Here is a 15,681-nt window from a genome sequence, read left to right as displayed (position 1 = left end):
GTATATTTTCAAATAACGTAAAAAAAACGTACGAAAGGAACTGCGCTATATGGGAAAACCTTACTCACGATTACACAACAACGTATATTTATTGCTTTAAGTCGAATTCGGCTTTTAGAGCCTCATTGTCAAAAAAGTTTTATTAAATTTTCTCGGCGAGCGGCCAGCATTGCAGTTTCAGTTTCAAACTTGACTCAGTTTAAAACTTGAATATTTAACAGCGGAACGAGTTTTTAAATCAATCTGTTATTGCACAAGAGTGATAAAATCTAAAAACGAAACTAATTTAGGACGACGTAAGTTTACACAACTGGTCAAACATAAATGCGGCGAAACACACGAAGTCGTTACAGCGTCGCGAAGCCTGTAGTGTGTTAGGAAAGGGTAGGTTTGTTGGACTATTATAAGGGAGTGGAATAAGACGAAACCGTCTAAAAAACGACGGTTCGTTTCAAACTTCCATACGGCGAGCAATTATTTGCAATTGTTTATATTAATTTCAATAGATTTAAAAATGCAGCTGCTTTTTGTTCGGGGGACCATGAAACACGTTTATGGCAGACGTTAGAAAGTTACGTCAAAAACGTGAGGTTCATAAAACTACGTCATCAAGTGACGTTTTTTTATATTTAAAAGAAGGAAAACACTTGCGAACCGCGTCAAAAACGCGCTTTCAAAGTTCAAGTTGCTTAAACTTTCATATTTAAAGCAGCAATGAGGCACATGACGCCCTTGGGCTAAAATTATTTAAAAATCGGTTCAAGGCATAGTAGAAGCATAAAATAGATTCCAGAAAAATGTTTGCATTCATGCAAAAAGGGGCACAAACACAGCTTGGTTTGACCTTGGCCTAGTGTCCCTCACCCCCTGGATTCACCCCTTCTCCCTAAACACCCCTGATACATAGGGTATACTTTTATACAGTATAAGCACGTTAGTTTGTAGTTTTGTTTTCCGTATATGGTATTTAATTCAGGGTAAGTGCGAATAAAGTTGGGTAGCAAAATGCAGCTTGTAGAAAAAAACGTGGTTTATAAGTGATTTAAAGAACGATTTTAGAGTTGGTACGCAAGCTTATAGGTTTCGGATTTTATACTGCGCATGCGCACGTCAGATTCGCGTAGTGCTACATTCGTAAGGTATATAAACCTATTTTGTCAAAAATTTTTTGCATTTACTTTAAACCACGTTGCCTAAATTGTTAAAATCTGCTATGTTTTTCACACTTTAGAAGCACTTATTGTACGTTTGTTTTGCTCTAAACAATTAATAGTGTATACGGAATAATTTGGACATCTTTTTTTTTTTTTTGTGACTTCGATGTTTTTCAAAAGCACGTGATAAACCTTGGCAGCTTCGGCATCGTCTTTGACGCGAGTCTTTTGCAAAAGACTACAAGCTTCAGAATATGTGGACAAGCTGCTATCGTAGTCTTTAGCCAAAACATAACAATGGCCAATGTAGCGCAAACACTGACAATATACCACAACTTCTTCTCTCTTTCTGTTTTGAACCGACTGTCGTAAATCTAGAATCGCTGGGATTACGTATTCACGTGCGATTGGTTTAAAAAGAGCTTTGTGCGAAACTTTGAGGGACATCAGCGATTTGTAAATGCCCCTCAAACAGTTACGAATTCCGGTGCTAGTTTCAACAGAATTATCTAGAAGATAAAACATTGCGGAAATTTCGTAAAACAAAATCGCTTCGTAAACGTTTCCATTTTTGTGGATTTTTTCAGCGAGAGATTTAAGATCATTGCCTGACACATTAAAATTGGTTTCCATTAAATTGAACATTTTGTTTCTTATCAAACCGATTTGACTGAAATGTTGTTTTGTTAGGCATTGTTTGTGAAACTGAACGTAGCCCATCATCGTGAATTTTGCTTCGTCCAAAACTCGATTTCCGACCACGTGTTCAACTTTGTGGAGATTTCCAGTGCTCAGTATGTCGACAACACCTGCGAAACATATATTTCGTCTATTGTCGATAACCATATTAGTATCGGAAACTGCCCGTTCTACATTTACGTGGCAACGGCGTCGACTGGGTATCAGTTTGTAACATTTCAAAATTGAATGTTTGAATATTTTGCAAATTCAATGCTAATTTTTCTAGGACAGTTTGGTTTTACTTTTCCGCTATTCATTTTTGTATAAAGTTGCTTCTTCAAGGCAATCATCGAGGCAATTCGTTTACTGTCGTTACTGGTACTTATTTTCGTCTTTTGCGGCTAAAAAAATGTACTATGTTACCACAATAAACCTGATGGTGGTTTTAAGTACAACGACGTTGCAAAAATAGCCGAAACTTTACTTAAACACTGTTTCCTCGTATCCAGGGCTGTGGAGTCGGCGTCGGCGTCGGAACTCGGGACACGAGTGAGAATACTCGAGTCGAACTGTAAATTATATGGGACGAATAGCATTTGCTTGAATATTTTTAATGATGGGTTATATTGCACTCCTACTAGAATACTGCTGTATGCGCCCTGCTTTATTTACGTATATTGGTGGAATACAGGATGTAGACTTTAAACCAAATCCGGGACTCCACGGAATAGGTAAAAAAGAACCCTACTTTGTTTTTTCAGAATGAGTCGGACTGAGTTGTTTTAACCCACAGCCCTGGTTGTAGATGCTTCAGCAAAACCCTTGCTTTATTGAATGGAACAACAATCATTTGGTTTTATAAGTGGTAAAATTATAAGCGGTCACTTACCGAATATCGACTCTATGTCCTTGATGCCCAGTTTTCCCGATTCTGCTAAAACAAACGAACGCCATTTTAATTTTTTTTAAACCATCAGTGAAAGGCGTCAAGTTGTAAATGCTTAAACCAATTAAAGCTATTTTCTATCGGTCCGAAATACATTACTGTTTATAAAAAATCGTGTTACTAAAAATGATTTATCCGCTGCGAAAGACTGCTAACTAGCGCCGATTGTTTCATAAAATAGAACTATAAAGAGATACATTATTTTTATAAAAGGATATTTCATTATATTTACATTTGGCTTAAAAGAGCACCTTTTCTTAGCTGCGCTATTTAGCTTTTGAATGTAGGGAGTAGCAAGTAGCCTATATTTGAATAAACTATAGTCCAGGGGTCGGGAACCTATGGCTCGCGAGCCATATAGGTTTTTTTTTGTGACGCCATATGGCTCTTTTGATGAAAGAATCTTGATGGCAGAAAAATCTAAGCAATTATTTCTTAGCATGATCCCAAATAAAACTGCATGCGGCCACAACCGCTTTCTTAGCTTTTTTTTCTTTTTATTTAGCAAATTTCCGGCGCTTCGCGCGAATCCTATTTGTTTTCGAGACTGTTATCCCGGCCCTGCTCAGTGCTCAATTTACTTTTTTTGAAAACCTATAACTGTAGATGTTAAAAAAGTATTATATGGCTCTCATGGAAATACAAACAAAAATATTTGGCTTTTATGGCTCATTTAGCTAAAAAGGTTCCCGACCCCTGCTATAGTCAGAAAAATATGGAGTAAAATTAAAAACAGTTATATTATGCTTTACTTTGTTTAGGCGTTGTATTTGAGGCTTGTGACACTTCATGAGTTGCACTATCACGGGATGGCATAGTAGGAATTTCACATGATAAAGTCACATTTGTTTCATGTGATAAGGTCAAAAGTGATTCACAGGATGAACTTTTAACGGTATCACTAGATGAAGCAGCAAGTGGTTCGCGGCGAGGAATTGTAGGTAATTCACAAGCGGAAGTTGATGATGTGTTGCCCTCATCCTTGTAATATCGGACTTCTGTTTCTAAATAAACATGGGAGCATAATGGTTGGAGGTAGAGGTTGTAGTTAGACGTAGAATAAACATCAAAGTCTAAATTTCATAGCCCATACAGAAGTGGGTAGAGTTTTGAAAACATTTCGAATAAATGTTAAGATAATGGCTGGAGGTTGTATTTAGACGTAAAATGAATATCAAAGCCCATACAGAAATAGGTACCTCTTTGAACGTTTCGAATAAATCTTAACATATTGGCTGGAGGTTACGGTTAGACGCAGAAAAAATACCAAAGCCCATACAGCAGTAGGTATAGTATTTTAAACGTTACGAATACCTCTTTATTTGTTTTTAACATCGTTCTTTCTCCATATAGTAAGTGGCTGACAATAAACTTTGGAGCATATAGCATTTTGAAAATGGATGAAGAGTAGGCCTAATTCGAAACGTTCAAACGTTCAAAGTGCTGCCTACTTCTGTATTAGCTTTGTCGGAGCCGAGTCGTTGATTTTTTTACCTGGAGTCGCACTCCTGTCCCGACTCGCATCCCTGGACTAAACCGACCCCGCAGCCCTGGACTAATTAACGAATAATAATTCGACAGAACACTGTAAAGCAGCTGGTTCTCGACCCATGTGAGTTTTGCTAGTTTGGAAAATAGCTTATTTGTTTTTGACTTACAAATAGACATGTACGCAAGCATGTGAGATTGTGAGACCTGAATGCACATTATCCATCGTTTACCTATATTTGCCTTATTGGTAAGGCTATATAAAGTTATAGGACTTATTGAATTAAATTGAATTGTTTAACCAAACTTTTTAGGAAAGCTTGTAATGTAGGAGCCAAAAAGTGTGCCGAATTAACTTTGTTTATTTAATGTACCTACAGCAAGTTAAAAAAGTTTAAAAACACTGTTTTAAAAGGCTAACTTACTCTGTCTGGTGGTCTTAGAAATAGTTTCCTTGGTCGTCTGTATTTCAACGTAATTTCGAGCGTTGGAAGGATTTTTCTGCATCAAATAAATTCGTAGAAACAGTTTAGAAAGAAAAATAGAAACTATATTTGATAAATGTTAAAAATTAAACAATAGGGTAGGTAAACAACAGCGGTTCGTTCTTAATATTGGATTTATGGTAAAAATGGTGGCGATTAAAAGAAATGAAAACGAGTTCCTTTTTGTAACAAGCAGAAGGTATTAATATTTAAAAGCAGTTCTGCATGATACTTCTTCGGAACAGGTCCAATAAAATAAGTGTTTAGTCCCACAAATTTGTTCATATGTTAACGATATGAAAGCACCCTTGGATAAATCCTTACAGGGCTGCCTTAATTAAGTTACCTCGTATTTAATCCCAAGAACAGAGGCCTCTTCAAATTCTTCATCTGCATTTGACCTAAGACTTGGCAAATCTAGTGGATTAACTTCTACTCTAGTAGGTTGAATAAGACTAATCGTTATGAAGGCCAATTGAGGATCGTTGTTAGCTGTTCCATATTTGCGCAATGCGATGTTGAATTGCTTTAACAGAGTTCCTTCCTTGTAGAATTGTCGAATTGTTTCGGCGGTTTGTTGATTCTCAGCGATTAAAGTTATTTCCAGCGAACCAGCTCGAACTTTTTCGATGAAAGCTTCACCAAGTCCTTCAACCACACGAGTTAAGGCCCCAAGGAAAGCACGGGTGTTGGCAAGTTTGTAAACAAGGTAACCCCCTGCCATAACCACCCCTACTTTAACCGCTGCATCTGAGGCTGCTGTAACCACGGCAGGGGCGTTTTCAAGTCTTAAAATGAACCTTTCTGCCTCAAAAACTATTGCGTTTTGGTTTGGTGCATTAGCATCTGGTGGATTAACCTGTTGCATGGCTTTTAATACAGTAGCAGCCACAAGTCTAGCCCTGTTAAGCAAAAACCATTATTAATATCTTGGTAAATCGTACGTAGGCCTACGTAATATTGTGTATACTGCTACGTAATTTCTCGATGATAAAAACAATTTATTCTGCGTTAATTTTCAGCAAAACAATTTTCCAACCACTCAATCATAGTTTGCTTTCATCTGCAAAAGCTGGCCTAAGTTCATATATAGTTACACAGTAACACATCGAAAGCAAACAAACGACAAATTGAGCATGTGACGAAGCGGTTACTGGCTGATTTATTGACTAATATTGACTGACTTGCTGCAAACTTTTGTGTCAAACTAGTGTTCACTTCTTCAGTAATAAAAACAAAAATCTAGTTTTCGCTGATTTCGCAAAAGTTCCGAAAAAACAGTGAATAATTAGTTTAACTTGAAACATTGGCAGATCTGTGACAATTTTACGAAAACATGAATTGCCGAGGCAATGAAACGACCTGAAGAACACAACACACTTATTAATTTCAATACAAAAGCTACATTACAAAGATGTTTGCGATTCGCGCGAACGAAAAACGCCAAAATTATAATTTTTAACGGTGCGATGATTCGCATCAACACCTTTGGTTTAAAACGATTTATTAAAATGCGCTTAGACATATTACAACTGAGATAATTCATTTATTTTGCCGGAGCGCTAACATGCCATCAGGGAAAGAACATCGTTGACTATTTTTAAAGAATTGCTTCAGGGGTCGCAACACTTTTTTGCAAACTTATTTCTATAACATTTTACTGTTAAATTAATCTAATAGCATCCGAAAAACAGTTTGTCAAAAAGAAATTACAACTTCATTTGGTTTCGTTTAAAAATATAGGGTTTAAAAATTCCTGAATTTTTCCTTGAGCATTTGAAGGAAAATATTGTTTAGGAAACTATTTTTGGCTTACTGAAATGGAGTATGCTCTGCTAATAAACACAACCAAAATGGTGAAAATTTAGAGAAATATTCTCATTCTTTATTATTTTTGAAATGATGGTTATTCAACCAACATGACTTATACCTTGCTGTAAGCAAGTAATTGAAAGCTTAATGGCGTGAAGAATATAAAAACACAAAATAAAATTTTACACAAGATTTAAACAAATTGGGTCGCTACATAAGATTGAGTGAGTTAGTTTAGAAGGCATTTTAAAAAGGTTAAAGTAATCACTCAGTTTGATTGTAATAAAACCTGAAAAATTAAAGTTGACTGAAAATCAATAATAATGATGGATGTAAAATAAATAAAACAACAAATGGTTACAATAGAAAAAAACAGAACAAATGCTAACATGGCAAATCATCTTCCATTTGTGGCCAGGATTAGGTTTTGCACAGCTGTTAGGGTTGACTGAGAGTTTTGTCCTGTTATTAAATGGCGATCAATGACCACATGAACATTGTCTGGTTCACTTGCTGAAAAAAAAAAATTGTTTTTTTAATTTTTTCTAAATAATGTTTTATAAAAGCCAAAAAACATACCACATGATACATTTATATTCTTACCCAAGGTAAACTATTACAAACTACAAAAATGATGAAGTGTTTTTTTTTTTACTTTTTATAAATAATATGTTTATAAAAGTCAAAAACCATGCCACATGATGCGTATTTAATACTACACAAAGTAAAAATCAGTAAGTGAAAACAATTACAAACTAAAAATAATGTTTAAGATGTAAGTCTAATGTACTTTGTAATGCATTTTTGAATGTTTTGGTATGTTAAAATATATAAGCCAGCAAGTTTTAAACTTGCATTGCTTATACGTCTAATAAAACAACAAACTTATAACATGTAATTTTGCACCTGTGTAGGAGGCTAGATTGTCTTTGGCAAAGTCTTCAAATATGATTGGCAGCGTTGTTATATCAGGCCTTTGTATAAGTTCAAGAACGGAAGGGCCGGTCAAGCTGTAGTTTTTGAAACACCATTCCTTGTTTTCAAACTTTCCAGCTGCAAGAACACAAGCTCCAAATCCAATAGCACAAATTGGCTCTGTAGCATATCATAAAAAAAATTTCTTTACACAATGTTAATATAATGCTGTTTAAAAATAAATAAGTTTTTCAACAAGAAAAAGACATTATGTCAGAAAGCCAATGTTATAAAGAAAGTAAAGTTTTTACATTGTGAAACCACCTGTTCCTGGCCTGGTAGATAAAACAATCATTTGGAAAAATAACCACATGTCACATAATATTATTGTAGCTGCAAAAAGTTACATTCTCTTGTTGCCAGATCAATTGATCTGTTGCACACAATCAGTAGCAAGTGGGAAAAACTTTTTAAATTTACTTTTTGTTTTATTACGCACTAAATTTGAGTAAAACATTTTTGAAATCAGGTGGTATGCAGTGACAATAAATAAGTCACGTTGTGCACGGCCAGGAAAATTTGTGAAGCTCTTCTTATACTCCTTAATTTCATATTAAGTGGTTTAAAAGCCACTGTTATGTTCTGTTCACAAACTAAATAAAAAATTCCCCATTTTGTAAATATAATTTGTTATTTAATAAAAAGCGAGATTTAATAAAAATCAGTTTACTAATCCTAACAAACAAATCAAATCTAAAAGTACTCTTAGCCTTTAAACAGCAACAAATATTACACCAAAATAAAACAACTAACTTTTTTCCTTGACAAAAGCTCTGAGTATGTGCATCGCTGAATCATGTTTCCACAAATCATATACAGCCCCTGGAGAACTTGGAATTAGCAGCGCTGAATATTGCGAAGGTTCCACAGATTCTAACTTTAATGGTGAAGCGTAGCTCTTTGTACGGAAATCAGTGATCCAACGACGACTGGCATCATCAGCATTAATGAAATCGATGGGAATGCCCTAGGACAGGGATGTCCAACATTTTATTATAGTGGGCCGCATTGACACTTGAAATAATTTAATGGGCCGCAGAACCTATTAAGTTTCAAGATTAAGTATTGCTGTTTAAAGTTATAACGGGCCTTTAGAGTTATATATATTTTTTTTACCCGTACTATACTATTAGTGCTCCCCTAAAAGCTGACTGGTACATTTTAATTAGGCTAATATTGAACGTTTAAAACAGTACTTGGGAGTAAAAATGACTAGCGGGCCGTACAAAAATTTCAGACGGGCCACAATGTGGCCCGCGGGCCGCAGGTTGGACATCCCTGCCCTAGGAAAAAAACATTTAACTTGCTGTTAAGATATCTTAAATATACCCAGAAAGCCTAAATTATTTTGTTGATGGCATATTTATGAAACAGTTTTATAAACCCAGAGAAAACTTTAAATTACGGTTTTGTGAAGTTGAATTTTAATATACACTGTTGGTAGTCAAATGTAAATGGATATTTTAATGACATTCCATATTGTGTGCCTGCCTTAGATTTACGCGAACATTTTATTTGCTGTAATATGACATACACAACATACATGCCCAAAACAGCCATTTCTTATTGAAAATTAACTAGGCCAGCAATATTTCATGCCAAATGATGCCACTGACAAGCATTTCATGTATAAGACCTTTGGCGGCAAGGCACACAAATGCAATTGGGTGTTATGTGGCCACCTTTTAAAACCAGTGGGTATCAGCAAATTAAATATTTTAAAAATGGACTGCAAATATGGATCAATTAATCTTGAACAGGTAAATACCACAATTTTAATTTAGAATCCAATTAACTTAAAAGTGACAAGTTGTTTAAATCGGTAAATCTTATAGGTGTTGTAAGCACAACATGAAATATATTCCAAAGTTACTCAGTCGGCACCCTTTTTTACATAACCATGAAAATAAATAATGGCATATTTGTTCTGTGGTCCAAAATAAAAAAATACTGTCTGGCGTGCTTTGGCCAACATAATAAGATTTAACAGAAAACGTCCTCATACCTGCGGCGTGGCAATGGAAAGCGTAAAGGCAGAATTGGTGAGCGTGAAGGCGTGTATAAAGGATTGGGCGCAAACTCCTTCTTTATGGCTGCTACAAATTACAAGGCAAGATGGCCTAACGTCAGACATTGCAAAGATAAACAGTTGTAGCAAGTTTAGTTTTTCTTTCAAAAAATAAAACTTATCTGTAATCCAATGAGACAACTAAATATCCTACATGCGAAAATTTATTCGTTTATAGTTTAAATTTACTTTTAAAGCCAGAATATTCAAATATATTTACAACAACTACCTACTTTTGTAAATTAGTGAGTAAAATTTTTTGGTAAAATATTTTTTTTTCATTAATGGTCTTAGTTGTACAGTAATGAATGTTTGTTGATATTATTACAATCTAGGCAGGTAACATACTGTACTGTACTTATTTGCGAAACTATGATTTTCGTTTTAACAAAAGAGATTATGGTTTTAACCTAAGGTGGGAAAACAAAAAACAAATATTATCGTTTTTTCAGAATGTAATAGGAAAAAGGAATTTCATTTTAGTTCAAACAAAAAAAGTCTAAAAAAGTGGCAACCATTGTCGTAGACATAAGACAACAAAAATACCCTGGTGATTTTTGTAACTGTTAAAACGCTCTATTTAAAAACATTTCTCAATACAACTGATTCAAGCAATCTTCCGGTTTAGTTATAGGTTTGTAAATATGTCCGATATAATTGACTGGGAATGGTATAAGACAAAATCATCAGAAGATTACTTTAACTCACTACTTAACCACGGCAAAAGAAAACAGTTTGGTCTTCTTGAGAGACCATCATTACCTCCACAAAAAGTGGTTGACGTTATAAACTATAAGATCTTCGTTTGTGGAAAATCGAATGTCGGTAAAACAGCAACCGTTGCAAAGCTGGCTGGCAGTAAAGTACATAAAAACGTTGTTGGTGAAACGATTGGCATTGAAGTCACTTCTGTGTATTGGCCAGTACGTTTAATCACCACAGGTCAAATTGTCTTCTTCTGTCTTCAGTTTTGGGATGTTGGTGACAATGCAATACAGAAATTCGACCATATTCTACCAGCCTGTAAAGACCAAGTCGACTGTATTTTGTTTCTGTTTTCATTCACTGACAGAACAAGCTTCACTGGGCTTTCACAATATTTAAACCGTTTGACGGATGGAGTCGATAAAATTCCAGCAAGTCTTGTGATAGGAACCAAATCAGATCAATATATCCACAGCGATATAAGTGACGATGAAATACAAGACTTGGCTGAAACTAGAAATGTTCCAGTGATGAGAACCCAAAACTTGACACAACATTCTGCAAGTGACGCAGATCATTTTAAAGATGTCGCACCATTTTTAAACAAAATATGTGAGCTACTTTGGGCAAGGGACCAGCAATTGTCAAACTCATATGCAAGGGTTTCACAACAGCAGCAATATGATGTCTAGTTGATATGTTGTGTGTTTTTTATGCTTAGTGTATTATTTGAAATTTCATATTGTAAAATTAAGAATTTAAAATGACTAAAAATTTTTCTTTTTAGGACATGTATTGTTTTTGTAGCGAAGCTAGTAAAAAAGCATATAAGGTTATTATGTTGGGTGTACTTTTTATATTTTTTATACAGTAGTATTGTGAAATTCATATTGAAATGCTACATTCATGCCAAAATATTTTCAACAATTCTGGTTCAATATGTTCTTTAATTTTTATAACCAATTTTAAGCGTATTGTGTTTTTGACAAATTGATTGTTTTAATTGACATATGTATTTGCATTATGCTACTTTTCGTACTAAACTTTGAAGTGACTAGTATAGATTTCATTGTAATTGCTATTTTTAGTAGGTAATTTTTAGATGTATTTTATCTTTAAATAAATGTCTTAATAGCCATTCAGAGGTTTCTGAAGTAGTTTGTAAAATGTCGACCACGAAACAGTGCGGTTGCAAGGGTTGTAGAAGTTGCTTGTTGTGCGAACAAATCAGCCCTGATATACTAAAAGAAAAAGAGGTAACTGGTAACTTGTTAGTTTTAAACAAGTATGGTATTTTTGTCAAACAAAGTTGCAAATAAATAACTATTTGGTTTAGTCGTTACCTTTGTTTGTTTTTGTTATATATATACATTTTTTTTAAATTAAATGCAGGTATTTTGGTAATTTATGGTAAGTTGTAAGTACCAAGGTTTCTGCACTTTCCCTATGTCTGATGTTATTTGTATTATGTTTATTTTCTGCTAATTACTTCAGTATGAAGGGCATCTTATTTAACAATGTCCTACCATCAACTGTATGCTTTATTGTTGCACATTTTCAGGGTCTACAAACCTTCATATATTTGTCAACCCTCGGTAAAGCGGTATGTCTCAAAAGATCTTCCCAGCCTGATGACAGGAGCTATGCTGGTTTTTCATTTGAAGGAGTAACGATTGTTAAAGATTTTATCACAAAAGATGAAGAAGTAGAACTGGTAAAAAATATAGACGCAAGTTCTTGGAAGGAATCGCAATCGGGACGAAGAAAACAGGATTACGGCCCTAAAGTCAATTTTAAAAAGAAAAAAGTCAATGCCAGTAACTTCACTGGACTACCAAGGTACATACAACAAGTGGCTGTGGATAAGTTTAAAGAAATTGACTCGTTAGTTGATTTTCAAACTGTTGAACAATGCAATTTGGAATATCATGAATCACGTGGTTCAGCAATTGACCCACATTTTGATGATAGCTGGTTATGGGGCGAACGTCTGGTGACCCTTAACCTTTTGTCGGACTCTTGGCTGACAATGACTTGTGAAAGAACAGAGACTTGTTATCTAGAGGAAATTCCTAGTGGAGCTGTAGATCAGACTATTGTTGCACATTTGAAAAACAGCGATTACTGTAATGCAAATGAAATTTTAAGTAACCAAGTTTGTGTTAAAATACCTTTACATCGTCGATCGCTTGTGGTCCTAAGCGGCAAAGCAAGGCACATATGGAAGCATGCCATTCAAAGGTAAGCACATTAAACAATATATATATTTTAGATTAGTTGCATCGCTGTTTGGTGAATAACAAACCAACATAAAAAAGTTTATTTCAATGTGTAATCTTTTATATTTATTTCAGGAAAGATATTTCTGGTCGAAGACTTTGCTGCACATTTCGTGAACTATCCACAAACTTTTTAAAAGATACTTTTCCTGTTGGAGAAAACCTAATTAAAACAGCTTTATCTTTTTCAGGAAAAGTTGTTTTATGATGTTTCCTCTTTTTTATAATTTATTAAATTTGTACATTAAAACAATAAAAGTATATAATAAACAGTAATTTGATTTTTTTCTCTTAATAGTTTGGGTCTGCAATATTTGTCATTGCTTTCCCCAAATGCTTTTCCTCGAATTGTGAAAGTTGTTTGACTAAACCTCTGTTTGGCCGGATTGTGAACTTGCAAGATTTCATGTGTCTCCACGCATCCTAAGAAAAAAAATAACAACCATCTTTAAGCAAATTAAGGTTCACTTAATGCTTATGCAATTTAAAAATTATGTAGCCCTCGTTTACTACACATACACAATGTAATGTATAAAAATTGAACTTCAAAACTTTTATGATTTTGTTCCTAACTATATTTTTATTTGAATTATTTTTATTTTATATAAAACATAGTCAACTTATCATTGCCACTAATATTATTATGCGCCTAACTTTATCTTAAACATATACTGCACATTTTTAAATCAACTGACATTTTGTCTTACCCTTAAAGGCCATTTGTAATAAGCCATTAAATACAGAATGCAGGCTGCTGCACTACGACTGATTCCGTTTGATGACCAGATTAGGATTGTGTTTAGCTCATTGCGATTGGTATCTAAAAATTTATAAGTGTTTGTTTGATGTTTTTGCGCATTTTTAGTGTGTCTACAATAACATAACTTTTTTAAATCACAGTCGCTTTGTTAAACTCTAAGAAAAGATTTATGCTTAAGAGTTATTACAACTATCAGGTTATTATACAACAGCAAGAATGTAAAATTATCAAGTTAGAGTGTTTCTACAACCAAACGCACCGATAAAAGAAACAAGCTTGTCGATGTGAGATGTAAAATCAGCGTTGTCTGTATCCTCAATTGGGATGTGCAAATATGTTTCAGTGTCTTCATCTTTAAAACTGTAAACAGCATATATTTATATAAAAGATACCTTCAGAAAGGGTATTATTACAATAATCATTTAGCGCAATCAGGGGTACAGTGCAAGCAAGGCCAGGCAAGAAAAATCAACTAGCTTGCGGCGAGGTTAACCATTTAAGTATGCTGTAATTAGTGGCCAGTACTAATTAGCAGGCCTGATCACAGTACTTGTTATTTATTTCAAAATTATTTCTGACTTAGGTTGTTTATAAGTGACTTGACTGAGATTTAAGTCATTTCAAAATGCCTTGTTTACAACACTGTAGAATAACAACCACAACCAAATTTCCCTATAACTATTTTGCATTCATTCATTATAAACAATGTTTTATTATTTAAAAAGTGTTTGCTTACAAATGATCTTTTTCCAGTGACAGATTAATGTGAGCTCTTATTTTAAGTTCTTTGTGTATCAGTTGATCTCTTGCCTGTTTGCTGGAACCAATGTACATTATGCCAGGCAAAACCTCACAAGGAAAAGTCTGGATGCTGTCATATTCCTTTAAAATAACATAAAATTACCTTAAACGATGTAACCAAACGTTTCTATAAAATAAACTAAAGTAAAAAAAAATATTAGAAGTTGTTTTTTTAATAAAAAAGAAGGCATGCAACAATAAATCGAATACAAAACAGTTTTAATGTCAATATTAAAATAATAATGAATCGTTTAAAATATTATACAAACCTCAATTAAGTTCCACATACAGATTAGTTCAACACTTAAAAAAACATTATGATTCTAATTACCAAATCCATGAAAAGTCATTTAAAATAAGACTTAAGGTAACCCAGCAAGTAGAATTCTCTAAACATATGTACCTGGGGCATGTAGATGATTTTCTGTGTTCTTAGGAAAGGATACATGGCGGAGAAATCTTCATATCCACCCCTGAGAATTTTAACCGGGTTTTTGCTGTCATTATTGGCCATAACAGAGGCACAATACACCGCTGCACCTAAGATAGCAAAACAATGTCTTATAAATATAAAGACACTTGGCTTTAAAAATTTTGTAAAATATTTTATATGTGACATTGCTTTGAATTTCATTCATCTCCAGTCTGCATTTTGTGGCAGGTGCGCACATAAATTAAATTACTACATTGCAAACTTATATTAAAAAATAGTTAAAATAAGTTAGGAATCCGTATCTCAGGTGTGCAAAAACATTATATAGGCGTGTACCATGAAATGCAAACTGGACCTTGAATATCGACATATGGTGCGGTGGTACTTACAATATTTTAGACCAACTAAAAATAAGGGTTAAAAACAAGAATATCTTCATTTTAACCTGTATTTAATGTCTTGTAAGAGACTACTGTATTTTTATTATTTTAATATTTAAAGCTTACTTTTTTCTCTTAAGGATCTACAGTTGCTATCATAGACAATGACATGCGTTTTACATTCCAGTTCAGCGTCATATGTTACTTTAAAATTTCCATCCTCATCCAAAGGAGCTCGTTTTGCTGTGATTACGTGGCTTTCATCATATTCTATCTTGTCTCTTGCATCTAAAAATACATTTAACAATAATATATTTTTACCTAGTAAAATATCGAAACAGGGTACATTATCCAACAAAAAACATTTTAAAACTAATCTTTAACCAAAGATATTGACGATTAGGAGAACTTTTCGAACCGCCAAATCCTTTAAAAAATTGTTCGTAAAAATTGATTTCTAACATCGCTTACCTAAAAGCAGAAGAAAGTTTTGATCACTTAAACACGAATATACTGTGTGCTGATTTAAAATATTGTATAGCTCTGTAGGTTCTATCAAAACTATCTTTGCCATAATTAAACTCGCTTCACAACAAAATATACAGTTTAGAAACCGCTTTAAATAAAATAAAGCAACTTCGGAGCCATAGTTACAAAATATATACATTTCTATGAGAAAATCAGATCAATCTAATAATTTGAAAATAAGTTGTA

The 15,681-nt window shown here is 33.9% G+C and overlaps 4 protein-coding genes across 4 annotated transcripts; 2 read left to right on the top strand and 2 right to left on the bottom strand.

Annotated features, from left to right (window-relative positions):
* Positions 1-6,323: 6,323 nt before the first annotated feature.
* Positions 6,324-9,691, bottom strand: LOC146166496 (glutamine amidotransferase-like class 1 domain-containing protein 1). The gene is made up of 4 exons (XM_083392182.1): positions 9,547-9,691; positions 8,295-8,508; positions 7,473-7,661; positions 6,324-7,079 (listed from the first exon to the last, which is right to left on the bottom strand). Exons 1-4 carry the CDS (start codon positions 9,673-9,675, stop codon positions 6,964-6,966), a joined length of 648 nt encoding a protein of 215 aa, XP_083248308.1. The 5' UTR covers positions 9,676-9,691; the 3' UTR covers positions 6,324-6,963.
* A 525-nt stretch (positions 9,692-10,216) lies between these two features.
* LOC146166495 (ciliogenesis and planar polarity effector 2-like) lies at positions 10,217-11,156 on the top strand. Its single transcript, XM_083389852.1, has one exon. The coding sequence runs from the start codon at positions 10,254-10,256 to the stop codon at positions 11,004-11,006; it is 753 nt and encodes a 250-aa protein (XP_083245978.1). The 5' UTR covers positions 10,217-10,253; the 3' UTR covers positions 11,007-11,156.
* A 279-nt stretch (positions 11,157-11,435) lies between these two features.
* On the top strand, positions 11,436-13,355 carry LOC146166494 (alpha-ketoglutarate-dependent dioxygenase alkB homolog 4-like). Its single transcript, XM_083392164.1, has 3 exons — positions 11,436-11,570; positions 11,876-12,555; positions 12,669-13,355. Exons 1-3 carry the CDS (start codon positions 11,481-11,483, stop codon positions 12,799-12,801), a joined length of 903 nt encoding a protein of 300 aa, XP_083248290.1. The 5' UTR covers positions 11,436-11,480; the 3' UTR covers positions 12,802-13,355.
* LOC146166493 (serine/threonine/tyrosine-interacting-like protein 1) lies at positions 11,921-15,571 on the bottom strand. Its single transcript, XM_083392172.1, has 7 exons — positions 15,439-15,571; positions 15,094-15,255; positions 14,558-14,694; positions 14,090-14,235; positions 13,613-13,713; positions 13,301-13,413; positions 11,921-13,016 (listed from the first exon to the last, which is right to left on the bottom strand). The coding sequence occupies exons 1-7, from the start codon at positions 15,539-15,541 to the stop codon at positions 12,885-12,887; spliced, it is 894 nt and encodes a 297-aa protein (XP_083248298.1). The 5' UTR covers positions 15,542-15,571; the 3' UTR covers positions 11,921-12,884.
* Positions 15,572-15,681: the final 110 nt, after the last annotated feature.

This window comes from Ascidiella aspersa, chromosome 1 (genome assembly GCF_963924565.1).
Source record: "Ascidiella aspersa chromosome 1, kaAscAspe10.2, whole genome shotgun sequence".
In the NCBI taxonomy this organism is placed as follows: domain Eukaryota; kingdom Metazoa; phylum Chordata; class Ascidiacea; order Phlebobranchia; family Ascidiidae; genus Ascidiella; species Ascidiella aspersa.
The sequence above is the reverse complement of the archived record's forward strand: the minus strand, read 5'-3'. Positions and strand labels throughout refer to the sequence as shown.

Coding starts and splice junctions, on each gene's coding strand:
- LOC146166493 (XM_083392172.1), bottom strand. CDS start 15,541: ATGGCAAAGATAGTTTTGATAGAACCTACAGAGCTATACAATATTTTA. Junction 14,695..15,093: donor TAGATCCTTAAGAGAAAAAA/GTAAGCTTTAAA, acceptor TTGCTATCTTAG/GTGCAGCGGTGTATTGTGCC. Junction 13,017..13,300: donor ATTACAAATGGCCTTTAAGG/GTAAGACAAAAT, acceptor TTTTTTTCTTAG/GATGCGTGGAGACACATGAA.
- LOC146166496 (XM_083392182.1), bottom strand. CDS start 9,675: ATGTCTGACGTTAGGCCATCTTGCCTTGTAATTTGTAGCAGCCATAAA. Junction 8,509..9,546: donor TTTCCATTGCCACGCCGCAG/GTATGAGGACGT, acceptor TCCCTGTCCTAG/GGCATTCCCATCGATTTCAT. Junction 7,080..7,472: donor CAATCTAGCCTCCTACACAG/GTGCAAAATTAC, acceptor TTTTTTTTTCAG/CAAGTGAACCAGACAATGTT.
- LOC146166495 (XM_083389852.1), top strand. CDS start 10,254: ATGTCCGATATAATTGACTGGGAATGGTATAAGACAAAATCATCAGAA.
- LOC146166494 (XM_083392164.1), top strand. CDS start 11,481: ATGTCGACCACGAAACAGTGCGGTTGCAAGGGTTGTAGAAGTTGCTTG. Junction 11,571..11,875: donor ATATACTAAAAGAAAAAGAG/GTAACTGGTAAC, acceptor GCACATTTTCAG/GGTCTACAAACCTTCATATA. Junction 12,556..12,668: donor TGGAAGCATGCCATTCAAAG/GTAAGCACATTA, acceptor TATTTATTTCAG/GAAAGATATTTCTGGTCGAA.